The following is a 14,179-nucleotide window of genomic DNA, read 5'->3' as shown; positions in this document are numbered from 1 at the left end:
TACCTCTGTTTTTCTTAACATTAGTTGAATCTAAAACATCTACTATTCTAACCGGATCATTTGATGAAAAATTGTCAATAATCAACATGTAAAATAATTTTTTTAATTAATTACACATTTCTGAATAAACCTAATATGATTTTTTCATAATATCACAAATTAGGATTGTTACAACCTTAAATAAAAGCTTTTACTTCAGTAATCGGATCATACACTACAAGGTAAATAACAAAGATTTGCATTAATTTATTTATTTTTTCCTGAAGAAATGTAGCCTATAATGTCATAAACATCACAAACCAACATTGTTAGATTTTAATTAAGGCTTTCGCTTAAAGAAACTATCCATACACATCAATAAAATAGAATAAATCATGCATTAGTACAATATATTTAAGAAGAAACCTAATTTAAATTTTTATAATTATCACCAATCAACATTGCTAGTCTTAAATATGACTGACTTTAGTAATCGGTCCATACACAACTAGCTAAATGACAAATTTATGTATAGATTAAACATCTTTATGAAGAAGTCTAACATAAAATTTCATATATCAGCATTGCTAGACGGATTAAATAAAAGTTCCACTTCAGGATTTTTTCAATACACAACATAGAAAATTAAAAATTCTGCATTAATACAACTAAAAACCAACAAACAACTCAGTATATGGAATTACATTGATTATTTTAACAAATGCCACTTAAGTATCTAGAAGACTTTTCTCAATAAACAAATGTACACGAAAAAGCACATCTATTTTAAACAAAATTGGAATATTACATAAGACTTTTTTCAATAAATAAATATACAACATTTATCAGCTCTACATGTTGCTCGCACTCTAAAAAATTTACTAAACTTTGATTGGCTTTCAAGCTAATGATAATGGCTTCATGAAACTTGTTCGGTGAAAAACTCTAGATTACTGAAGTAAACTGTTTTGAACATGATGTTGTATTTCAAATGATTGCCAATCCTAATACATTGATGTCTTGTAGCCCTAACAGATTGAGGATGTAGCTAGTGGGGTGAAACGGAAAAAGGAGGGGAAACTCTTTCACTAGAAACATAGCTTTGAAAAGTTTGCAATAACATGAGAGAGACTGAGGTGCAAAAACTCTTTCACCGAAACCCTAGCTCAAACAAGGTCGCAGTAAAATGAGGAGGCAAAGGAGCATAAACTCCTTGTCAGATTCTTAGCTCAAAAAAGGTCGTAGCAAAACGCGCGTGATAAACGAAATAATCCTTGTTGTAATAATAATTTTGGGCTCAAATTCAAATGTTAAATTTTGTTGTTTTCTGCTTATTTTTGGGGTTAGTGGGGTCGGTCAACGTGTTTTCACTTAATTGAAGTTCGTACGTAATTCTTCATCCAGACATAACTCTGCGTCCGGACGTAATATTTCTTCCCAATATTGTGACTATCTCCTGCACAATCCCTTTCTCACCACACCACAACTCACACCATCATCCTCTTCTCTGCTCTCTGCATGACCTTCTTGATTTGACTCCCTCTTCATTTGCAAGGCTCGCATGAGACAAGCACCTCAGATTGCACATCCAAACCTCGAGACTCACTGCACTTCATGCCACCCTGTAGCTCTACCTTTGAGCGTTGTGCGCCTCTCCCAATCACACCCACTCCTCTCCAGCACGTGGGAGCCCGAATATCTCTTTCTGGTATCTTTTCCCTCACTCCCTAGCTTTTACACAACATTCCACAGGAGACCCTTGCCCTCTCAGTCCTGTTTCTCCCCCCTTCGTGGATCCTCGAATAGTAAGCAAATGGGTTCATTTCAAGAACCCATCTGCTCTGGCCTCGAGCCCTCATGAGAATCTTGTGCAACTCCATCTCCTTTGCCATCTCCCCTTTCTCATATGACTTGCAAACCCCAAGTGGGTGCCTCTTTTTCCAGCCACACACACATAGGCTCTCCAAACCCTGCCTTTTTGTACCTTCTTTCTATTGCTGTCCCGAACCCACACCAAGCCACCACCATTTCTACCTCCTCTTCTTCTTGCACGCTCTTACAAATTGTGCTCACCCCACCTATGCCAACTACCCCAACACATGATACAAATATATAATATGTTTTGTTTTTGTATTGGTTTAGGTTAATAAGAATTTTTAATTAGTGAAAAGATTAGTTAGTAGCAAATTAATGATTTGCCCTCGTATAAATAGTCTCCTTTGGAGATATTGGATGGAAATAAACTTACGTGGTAAGTTTTTCTTCTTTCGTTTCTTCTATTTTTTGGAGTTATCGGCATCCCAACTCCCAGATACAACTGTTTTTAGAGAATAGTGTAGGAATCTCTTGTTTTTTTCATTGTACAAAGAGGACTAATATTTATACAAGAAGTTTAATATTTAGAATTAAAAAGAGTAAAATAAGAGCAAAAACTATGCCTAAATTTATGCCTATGCAATCAAGGCTATTTACACCATATCAGGGCAATTAGTGCTATTGATTTTTTTTCCCATAATTACGGTAATAATTAATAGGAAACTCATAATTATATACTAATTGCTTATTTTCATTCAAATATTATGTATATAATTGATTTTGCATTTAATTACTTCCTAATATCATGCATGGAATTGATCCTGTAATCCTTAATACTTCCCCTCAAGTTTGAAATTATGTTAATAATTCTTAACCTGCTGAGTAGTATCGAGAATTGAGAAGCGTTCAATGGTTTTGTGAAAACGTCCGCTGGCTGCTCCAAAGTGGACACGTGAGTCAACTTTATCATTTCTTTTTGAACCTTCTCCCGTATGAGATGACAATCAATCTCTATGTGCTTTGTTCGATCATGATATACCTGGTTCGAGATGATGTGAAGTGATGCTTGGTTATCACAAAATAAATTGACAGTATGTGAATGCATGATCATCAAATCCTGCAAAATTGTTCTTAGCCAAATAATCCCGCAACAGGTAGCGGCCGTGGACCGATATTTAGCTTCTTCACTAGAACGTGCTACTGTGATTTGTTTCTTGGTTTTCCAAGAAATTAATGAACTCCCAAGGAAGATACAATACTAGTAACTGATCTTCGAGTGTCACGACACCTGACCCAATCTGCATCACAAAAGACATTTAGTTGGCTGAGCTTTCTGCTGAGAGGAAAATTCCTTTTCCTGCTGTTGTTTTACATAATGTAGGACTCGATGGGTTGCTTCTAAGTGTGGCACTCGTGGTTTGTCCGTAAATTAACTTAGAATATGAATTGCATATGCCAAGTCAGGACATTTGGTAGTCAAGTAGATCAATCTCCCAACTAGTCTTCGGCATGATAATGGATCACTGACTTCTCCTTTTGATTTGCTAAGAGATAAGTTTTGTTCCATAGGGAAAGTGGCTGGTTTTGCACCGATGTACCCGACATTCTCGAGTATTTCAAAAGCATACTTTCGCTGTGAAAGCACAATATCATTCTGGGATCGTGCAACCTCACTACCAAGGAAATATTTCAATTGTGCAAGGTCCTTTAATTTGAAATTGTTCCTCAAGAATATTTTGACATCTTCAATTTCTTGTAAATCGTTCCCTTCAATGACGACATCATCTATATATATAAGAAAGGAGATGAATTTACCATTCTGAGATCGTACGAACAAGGAATAGCCTGCCTTTGATTGCATAAAATTGGCTCGCTTTAGAGCAGTGAAAAGCTTGATGAACCATTGTTGTGAAGCTTGTTTGAGACCATATAATGATTTGTGGAGTTTACAAACTCAAGTCTCTCCCTTTCGTTTGAGGCCACGAGGTAGCGACATATATACGTCTTCGTCGAGGTCCTCATGCAAGAAAGCATTATTGACATCTAGTTGGTGGAGATGTATTGCTTAGTTGAAGCTAACACAAGGAGTAGGCGAACAGTTACAACTTTGCTACAGGGGCAAATGTTTCATGGTAATTTAGCCCTTTAATTTGATTATACCCTTTTGCCACTAATCTGGCCTTGTAGCGTTCAACTGTCCCATCTGCACGAAGTTTGATTTTGTATACCCATTTGCCTTTTTCCAGGCAGTAATGGTACAAGGAACCATGTGTCATTGGCATTGAGTTCGTCAAGTTCTTCTCGCATAGCAACCTGCCATTTTGGATCTCGAGCAACTTCTACAAAAGTGCTTGGCTCCTTTTCAATTGAAAGAGTAGTGGTAAAAACACGATGTTTATGCGATAGTTAGCATATGACAAGACGTTGTTTAATGGATAGAAGATACTTGTAGCTTTGGCCGACACGTAGTTTGATGTTGGGGGGTGTCGTGAGGGAAGAGAAATACCAACATGATACTCGCGCAAATAGTTAGGCGTTTTTGCTGTTCTCATTGGTTGTGGTGATGATATTTTTTGGTTTGGAGTTGTAAGTTGTTATGAGGATAAATTTGGAGTGAGTGAAGGTGAAGGAGTCTCTTGAGGGCGAATTTTGTTGTTTTGAGAAGATGGAATATCTTCTTGAGGTAATTCATCAAATGAAGGCATGTCGGTGTGGGTGGTGAAGTGCAGAATTGGAACTTTATCTGTAGCGAAAGAAGGGGAATGAAAAGTGTTTTAATGGAAAAGAACATCTCGTGATACAAAAACTTTCCTAGTTGAAAGGTCGTAGACTCTATAGTCATTTTAAGCGTATGGATATCTTAAGAAAAGACATCGAATGGCTATAAGATCAAACTTGGTTGGTCGTTGATAGTGTATTGAAGCAAAACAAAGACACCCAAACACGCGCAACTGATCATACGTGGGTTGTGTTTGGAAGAACATTTCGAAAAGTCTTTCCTTGGAGAAGGGGTGTTGGTGTTCGGTTAATTTGGTCGGTGGCAGTTAGGATTGCATCTCCCTAAAATTTTTTGGGTAAATTAACTTGAAACAATAAAGCTCGGGCTATGTTGAGTAGGTGACGATGTTTTTTTTTCAGTTATGCCATTTTTTTTGCGGAGTGGAGACACAATTGGAGTGGTGAATGATGCCTTTGTCGAGATAAAAATTCCTCAATATGAATTCACGACCATTATCACTTCGAATGATTTTGACCTTTAGACTGAATTGTGTTTCAACGAGGTTTATGAACTTGATGGCGTATGAATGTGTATCTGATTTATGGTTCATCAAATAAGTCCATGTGCATTGAGTGTAATTTTCAACAACTGTGAGAAAATATCGCGCTTCTGTGATTGAAAGAACTTGGTATCCTCCCCTCGATGAGTGTCATAAACGTTTATGCCAGAGATTTGGGGATGGTGAAGTAGTAATATTGCACTTGCTCTTTTGTGGAGTATCAAGGTAGTAGAGTCCTCTTTTAGTTCCCGTCACAATCATCTTTCCCTGATTGTTGGTCCTGTAGCACACAAGTGTGATTACTAAAAATAGCAACGCATTGTGAATCAAGCATAAATTTGCTAATAGAAATCAAATTTAATTTGAAGGAAGAGACACATAAAATATTTTGTAGAATAAAGTCAATAAAATGAATGTTGTCTATGTGCGTGACAGTTGCACTAGCCCCGTTAGGCAAGTGAACTTTTCAAATGGTGACACTTGATTTTGTCGTAAGTAGGTTGACTGAATATACCATGTGATCCGTGGCTCCTGTGTTAAGAACTCAACTCGTTTCTTTGTCAAAAATAGAGGCACAAAAGATTTTACCTGAGGTATCACTCATGGTTGATGTACTGCCAACATGATTAGCCATCGAATTAGATTTGTTCTCTGCAAGTAGTGTTATGAGACTTTGATATTGTTTGGTTGTAAGGGTGAATGGTGCAAGACTCGATGTATTGGTATCAGCATGGTTGGCTTTGGGAGCAAAATTTTTCCGTTCAAGTTTATTGCCTGCTAAATTGGCCCTTTGCAGCTTCCTGCAGTCATTGATGGTGTGTCCCTGCCATCCACAATAATCGCATTTGAGATGTGCTCGACATGTGTCTGAGGTATGTCCAATTTTGTCATATTTTCCACACTTTAATATTTTTAGGTGTGAAAACCTTCTCTGATTTTCGTGCATTATTCTTCAGGCAAAAGCCGAAGCTTCCGGCTGCGATGCACTTACATTGTTCATCCCGCGTTGTTTTTCCTCTTGGAGCGTGAGAGAACGTGTCTTGTTGACATTGGGAAGATGATCCATGAGCAAAATATGCCCTCTTATACCAGTGTATGTTTCATTAAGCCTCATTAGGAATTTCAGGGTTTTTTTATTTTGCTGAATCTGCATCACTTTCTTTATGACACCACACATGTGTATGGCACCACACGTGCATTTAAGAATGTTATAGAGGGTGTCACGTTCATCTCATGGGTCTTTGAGCTTGGTGCAATAAACTCCAACTGTCATATCGCCTTGCTTGTAAACGTGGATGGCTTCTTCGACATGGAAAATATAAATATTGTTGGTACGAGAAAAATGTTCCTTCAAGTTGAGCCAGATTTCATGGGCACTCTCATTATATATTATACTTGCTTCAATGTCTTCTGCAATTAAATTAAACAATCATGTCTTGACATGGTTGTTGCAGCGCCTCCATTGTTGAAGTTTTGCGGTGGACGTTTCTGGTGGTTCTTCGACGGTGCCATTGACGAAACCTTCTTTTTTTTTATGTTGAGAGCCATCAACATAGCACGTTTCCAGGTATTGTAGTTTTCTCCATTCAGCGGCTACGTAACGAGCACGTGAATGGGTTGATCTGAGCAGTGAAAATAAAGGGGTCGTTCGAATTATCGAATTTGCTAAATTTAGGCTTAAGCTGAATTTTGAGTTTTGTCTGTCATGTATTTCTACCTAGAAAGAAGATAGATGGAGGTTTCGGCGTGGAAGAGGAGATGGTAAGACTCAGAATTGTGTTTGCTCTGATACCATAATGAAATTCAAAATAATGCGGAATAAAATGGAATACTTAATTGTTTCAATTATATGAACGAGGATATAAATAACTGTATAAATAACTCGTACAATAATTCTATAATAGAAAAAATAATAAAAAAGAAATGTTATGAAAAGAAAGATATATCACATAATATCTCCAATAATCAATTCATATTAATTATTAGGAGATATAGGAAATAACATAAAATAGAAAAAGAAATAATTCATAATCCAAGAAAATAAATATAAAATAGAGAAGGAAATATCTCTTTAATTCTAAGAAAATAATTTATTCATCATAACTTCTTACAGGAATAAATTATTTCCTACTATAACTTCTCTTTGCCTTTTTCGTCACACTCCACGCACGACAACAACCTACTTCCCTATTCAAGTGATATATTCACAAATATAGTTGAGAAGCCAATAGACCTAGGCATTGGGCAGTGGGCTTGATGGGCTCGCCATAAGCCCATCTTAGAATGATCGGGCTTGGCTATGAAAATATTAAAATTTCGCGGGCTCAGTCCGACCCAAGCCTGCTTTGACTTAGTTAAAACCCGAATTAGCCTGAACCGCACCAAGCCCGATCTGCTCATTGGCTCGGTCTCATAAATATATTTCATGATTGCAAATTTTTTAGGCGATTTATATTCTCATCCATTCTCTTCTTTATCTAGCCATTTATAAGATGCAAGTATGTAAAAATTGAAATCCAGGTGTTAGATATATAATTAAATATAAATTGATGAGTAGCACATTTGTAATTTTTTTTTTATTTGCGGTATTTTACTCATATCTTCTGTATTTACATATCGAAGTGCGTATTTCGTGTGTATACGTTTATTATTAAATTCATTTAAACGTATAAGAAAATTTTAAAACTCTTGTCGCCTTTCATGTTTTAAACATTCATATTACAAATTTTTTTAATATTTTAAATCAACAAAATGATTTGAGAGAAAATGTTAAAGATTTTATTATTTATTTATTTTTGGGAATATTTTTGGGAATAAAAAATCGCTTTTCTTTAAAACCCATGGCTGCTCGCTGGCTAGCCCGATTCATTTAGTGGCAGACCTGGCTATGAAATTATAAATGAAATTCGGGCTCAAGTCCGGTCTGAGCTCGTTCTGACTAGTTAAAGCCTGAACAAGTCCGACGAACGCCAGAACAGGCTTGCCCAACGCCCAAGTCTAGAGGCTAACCACGAGATCACGACATTACAAAGGCTTTCGAAATTCCACCGTTCTTCTGTCGCTCTACCTTAGCCGAAGCCTGAAGCCCCTTCAGTTTCCCTGTTCACTCGTTTCAGCCGCATGTGAAGCCTTGTTATTTTTTTCTTCCCTCGATCCCACCTAAGCCAAACAACCTACTTTGTTTATATATATATATATATATAATAGAAAGCTAGAAAACAAAATTTTATTTGCCTTTTCATTTTTTCGCCTTTTTGATCATTGTCATCGCCGCCGATCTCACTCGCAAAGGTATAAGAAAATAGTGCTAGGGCGAATTACTTATTTTAAAATATTATTTCGATGAAGCTCGAGTACCCATCCAGAGAATTATGTACCGTTCGGGAAAGTTGTGTGCACATTTAGAAATTTTTTATAAAAATGAGGGGATTTAAGTTCCCGTCCTGAGAAACATGAATACCTGTTCAGTAAATTAAGTAACATTTAGGAAGATTTGCGCTTGTGATTGTCTTTTGCAGGTACATTGAAGATCCATAACTTCTTTTAAGACTATAGGTTGAAATTCACATTTTGCTCAACCACATCCTCTCATGATACTGACTAACGAGTTTTTTAAGATAATTGATAGACTGAAATTCTCCCTGATGCCGGGAGGTGGCCAATTCTTTGGGTGACTTGGACTTGCAAATGGCTTAAGAGTTTAAACTCTTTGAGCTTGCAAATAACTTAAATGTGGAATATTTGAATTTGCAAAATGAATTGAATATGAAACATGAAAAATAGGGGTTAAACTTGACTTGAATGTGAAACATCACCAAATAATTCAATTAGGGTAGTTGCTAAATTAGAGGCTAAACTTGACTTGAATATGAAACATCATAAATTTGGAGCTTAGTTTGATTTGAATATGAAATATCATACATTAGGGGCTCAACTTGACTTAACTATGAAATACCATATTGGGACTAAGCTTAATACATGAATGTCATTTTAAAATGCTAAAAATAAAAATTTTACACATCGATTTTGTCACCAGATCTAATTCTTATTTACAAGTAGATAGAAGGCAGATATTTTCTTAGCCAAAATATATAATTTTTCATGCACTTCAATAATATAATATCCAAATAAAATTTTATGATTTCAAATTCTCACAAAAGTCAAGACTATGCTTCAACTCAAAAGATGATTTGAAATATATGGAAGTAAACTACGATCTTTCAAGTAGTCATGCAAGTGTTGTCATGTTTCGTGCAAATGACTAAAATATAATATTATGCTTTAAAAGACAAATCATTATGATCATACATTGTTGCTAAAGTTCATATAAAATATTTAATTTGAATGTATGAGATGTGTGCACAATCTCAAAATTAAAAAACCACATGTGCTCCACCAAATTGACTACATGCTTAAACTTGAATGTTTTGAGAATCAGCACAGGTCAGAGCTAACTTGCACTCAAGTAGTATTTGTTTTAAGAAATGTGCAAAGCTATTTTGAAAGTCTTATGTTTATTTTAAAATAAAGAACTCTTACGTTTTAAAAGTCAAATTCAGGATGATCAAATCATGCATGGTCTCATTCAGGTCTGCTTGTCTATAGTGCAGGGTTGTATGTCTCAACCAACTAGTCCGATTATTTTCTTCTTAAGCACTAGACTTAACAAGTCCAGTAATTTTAATAAATTTTCAAATCACATATATAAGAATTTGCAAGTGCAACTCACCCTGCTGATCCTCCTCATCATGGTTGGAGTTGACAAGACTAGTATTCTACAGAGATCAGAGTTGATGAATTTTAAATAAATTTCAAAACAAAAGTTTGAATTGTAAAGCCCCCAATGATGATTGTGTTAATTGAAAATCTCAACCGGACGAGTCAACTTTTAAAATTAAATCAAGGCTTTCAAATCATAATTTTCAAAACAAATTAAGCACTCAAGTAAAATTAATTACTTATAGCTTAAAACAAATCTCATTCTTTTTTCACAATAGTCCGTTGAGGGTGAAAAACTTCTAATTGACTTTATTTCACAAAGAGCTAATATCATATCCAGTATATTATTATAATAACACTGAAAGCATTTTTATGCTAGTAAGGACGTGGCTCGAGCCTTATTTCGGTGTGTTTTGGCTCAACGATTCCAGAAAAAGTAGTGTTTACGACCAGAGCTCTCTGACTAGGTGTTTGCTATTAAATAACACTATTATATTACAATCACGACCATAACTAGCATATTCCCCAATGACTTTTTACTTTTTGAGTTCTGAACCATAAGGGTATAATTGATTTTCATAAAACATTATATCAACTAAGGTCGATTTAAATTTTCCCCCTTACACAAATATCCACCCCATATCTACAAGGATCTCTTGGACGACGCAACTCATGATTGTTGAAAAAGGATTCTTCAGTCAGGTTTGGTTGACCATCTTCTATAACTGCGTAGATTCGTCACCGCGACGAGCCGAGATGATGGAATCATGAGATCTTGATCAAGTCTATAATCATTTCCTTCATCATCTACTTTAAGCTTATAGTGATAAATTTTAGAACTTAAACTATATGTTTGTTGCTACTATATGTTAAATATTCAATGTTTAATTACTAGCCTTAATTGAAAGTGCTCTCACATTTTCGTGAGAGATAATTAACCATAGGGGTTTGCGACTATGGGAAACATCGAACCCTACATCAAAAAGCACTCACAAAGTGAGGGTGAAATATTTGGGTAGTATTTTATCTATAATCCAACTTGCCTTCTGCAATTTGACCCGACAGCTCTCAACAACACGACACAGAGAGTCTGGGGTGTCAAAATTTTCAAAGCTCACAAGGCCTTTTTTTTTTAATATAGAATCAGTGCATTTACACGTGTCACGATCAAATCAAAGGTACGGGTTTGAGTTTATTGTGAATTTTAGTATTTTGAATGGGAATTTGAAAAATCAATGAAACAGAGTGCTAGTTTTGTAAATAACAAAGTTTTCAGTCCTGCGTATGTTATTGCCCCACTTTTTGTTATGTGCCACAAGTCTAGAGATAGGTATCTTAGGTTCACATGAATTTTAAACTACCGCAATTTTGGGCCAGTCTTCTTCGATTTCTTTTGAGCTTTGGTGGATTATTCGGTTCGTTTAGCATATTGATTGTTGGAACTGGTTCTTGTTATCTGATTTATTGTCTTCCTGCACTGCAGTACTTAAAAAAAATTTGCATCATTTGTGTTCATCAACCATTTAGTACTAATAAGAAATTTGCATCATTTGTTTTCATCAACCTTTCGCATCAGTTGCGCAGCTATATATGCTTGCCATTCTGCATATTTTAATATTTTGCACCACAAAAGTTGGCTGAATCTGTGAAAGTTGGTGCATCAGGTTTTCCCCCATTACTTCTAGAGAGCGCTTCACTTATGTGACTAGATTTAGCATTTAATGGGGGTAGAAGAAATATAAATAACGCTTCTATTAAAAAATAACATTTATATTATTTTTTATTTGTGCAAAAATCTGTCCAGAGTTCGTACATAATATCACATTGGACTGTTTTCTAGTTGAGATACTAGCTCTAGAAATTATAAATCTAATTTAGCCAGATTTTTGCTCTTCGTAACCTCTCAGTTAGATAACTGCGTTTAGGGATGATGATAATTTTATTCTTTAAAGAGTAAGCCATTGCTGGGTCGTAGAGATTTCCTAGTTATGCTTAACCATCAATTTACTAGGAGCTGGAGGATTTAATTTCTTACCTTAAAATTTTCCTTTTTTTTTTCACTTTTTGGTTTGTCATTTTCGATTGTTTGATTTAAAAGTTAAAACCAATCAAAATACTTAAAGGACTAGGAACTGTTTAAGATTGCTTGGTGAGATGAAAATGCTTAGGAGGATGGGTGGTTTGACACTTAGAGACAATGCGAAATTATTATATCCGTGATAGAGTTGGTGTAGCTCTAGTGACGAACAAGATTAGAGAGAATCGTCTTATAGATGGTTTGGCCACATTAAATGTTGACCATCTGACAATCTACGTCGACCTGTGATGATCCTGTTAGGAGAGTAGATTTTTAGATTTGACTTATGTTAAGAAAGGCAGAGGTCGACCAAAGAAGACTTGTGCTTATTGTATAAAAAGTGATCTTAATTTATTAGAACTAAATGAAAAATATGAAGCTAAATAGGACGCAATGGAGAAAAATGATTCATTTAGGCGACCCCACGTAGTGGGATTAAAGCTTTGTTGTTGTGTTGTTGTAGATGTTTTCAGTTGTTTGGGTGGGTACTCGCTAGTTAATTTGTCTTTTTGAGAATTTTGAGTTTTTAAATGCTTCTTTTTTGTGAGTAATAGCAAATGAACAAATTGAGCTTTACCTCCCCTTCCTTTAGATTTCAAAGCCATGCTCGAACATTAACTACGAAAGGATACATCTTGTTCCATCGCTTGACATTTAACCAGTCAAGAGTCCTATGCTTTTCTTCGTGAGCAACAGTGTCATATTCCATCGGAAGTTAAAAAGCTTCGTACTTAGTTTTGGTTGCCGTTTCTGCTTGTGGATAACTATGCATAGGAATGAGGATAACCTTACTTCTTCAAGCATAGGTTGTGTTCGATTCGAAGAGATTTCGTAGCCAATGCTTGACCATCAATTTTCTAGAAGGCAAATAGGTTCTAAAACTATTTCAAAATTTGTTGAGATTGTTCAGGGTTTGGTGGGGTTAGGATTATAGAAGTATTCCAGGGCATTTATTTGCAAATAGATTGAGGCTTATAAAAAAAAACAGAAAAATATAAATTCTATTTATTTTGTTTGGGGTATTGACATACATACTACCCAATGCCTATCTATTTACATATCTGACACTTAAAACTCTATTTTTTACATTAACACTTACCGAAATTTTCATATCACACCAAAAACACCATTATTTTAACTTTTATAAAGTTATTGCACCTTTTCATGATTAGGTAAGGTGGCATATATATATATATATATATGTAAATATAAAAGTTTAGGTGTTAGATCTGTAAATAGACGGGAATTAAGTAGTATGTATGTAAATCTTCCTTTTTCTTTTTGTTGCAGGCTCTGGAGAGGATTTCCTTTGGAGGGAGTAGAATAAGGGATACCATTACAGCCCAAGGAAGGATATTAATGTTCTGGTATTGTATCACTTACTTGCTCCTTAAAAATAACAAACCAAAATACCAGCAACTGGAGCCTCCCCCTGCAGAGTAGTAGTTAGATCAACACATGGCTTATATGGGAGAAGTGATTTTGAATAATTTGATGTTTTAGTTACATGTAGAAAAAAAATTTAATTTGTATAATTTCAACTTGATCATATTGAGGATCAGGCTTTAGCTTTCCAGATTTATTTAATATCATATAGATGGTTATTGATCGTGCATGTGATCGTACAAAATTTTAGAAATTCTGTTATGACATTGTTTAGGCTTTTGAGATTATTTTTGAGTAATTTCTTGACGTTTTGAATTTGAAATTTACACACACACAACATTTGAACGTTGGAAAACCCTCAAAATTTTAAAACAAGTCCTCTTGTTTGAAAGCCTAAGCTATTACAAAACAGGCTAATATAGATTGCATTATTTTTTATTTCATTCTGCTAAATTTTGGAGTTAGTTTCTGTGGAAAGCTGAGAAGTTAGGCTCCTCTCCATGGTGGGCTGATTAACTGTTTAACAAAATCATGAAAATATTTGATTGGGGATATCTTTGGAAGTATTTTTGTTTGTTTTGTTTCCGACCTATTTTATGTCTCTTAGAATTATTTCATTTTCTAGTTTAAACTAGGTATATTTAGTAAGTTTGTAAATTATGAGGGATTGATTTAATATGTATATGCACCTTACATGTTAATAATAATATCAAGTAATTTTTCCTCTCCAAACCTATTTTCAATATGGTTTCAGAGCTCTAAGACTGTTTGCCCCGGAAGGCAGCTGCGGAAAAGAGGATGCGGGGAACCTGACCGTCTGTTTGGTGCAGCTGTGTGAAAATAGTTGTGGGTTAGCTGTTTCTGAAAAAATAATCATGCGGCCCCTGTTAGCTAAAATTGTTTAAAATAAGACTATAACAACCAC

The 14,179-nt window shown here is 35.2% G+C and overlaps 1 protein-coding gene across 1 annotated transcript in view; it reads left to right on the top strand.

Annotated features, from left to right (window-relative positions):
- The window catches only part of LOC110033280 (ABC transporter G family member 7), a gene marked incomplete at its 5' end in the record, with an annotated part of 34,972 nt that extends 21,458 nt beyond the window's left edge, over positions 1 to 13,514 (top strand). Inside the window, 1 exon segment of the mRNA XM_020737205.1 lies at positions 13,159 to 13,514. Coding sequence (XP_020592864.1) covers positions 13,159 to 13,311 — 153 coding nt within the window.
- Between the last annotated feature and the right edge of the window lie 665 nt (positions 13,515 to 14,179).

This window comes from Phalaenopsis equestris, unplaced genomic scaffold, assembly GCF_001263595.1.
Source record: "Phalaenopsis equestris unplaced genomic scaffold, ASM126359v1 Scaffold001122, whole genome shotgun sequence".
Taxonomy (NCBI): domain Eukaryota; kingdom Viridiplantae; phylum Streptophyta; class Magnoliopsida; order Asparagales; family Orchidaceae; genus Phalaenopsis; species Phalaenopsis equestris.
The sequence above is the reverse complement of the archived record's forward strand: the minus strand, read 5'-3'. Positions and strand labels throughout refer to the sequence as shown.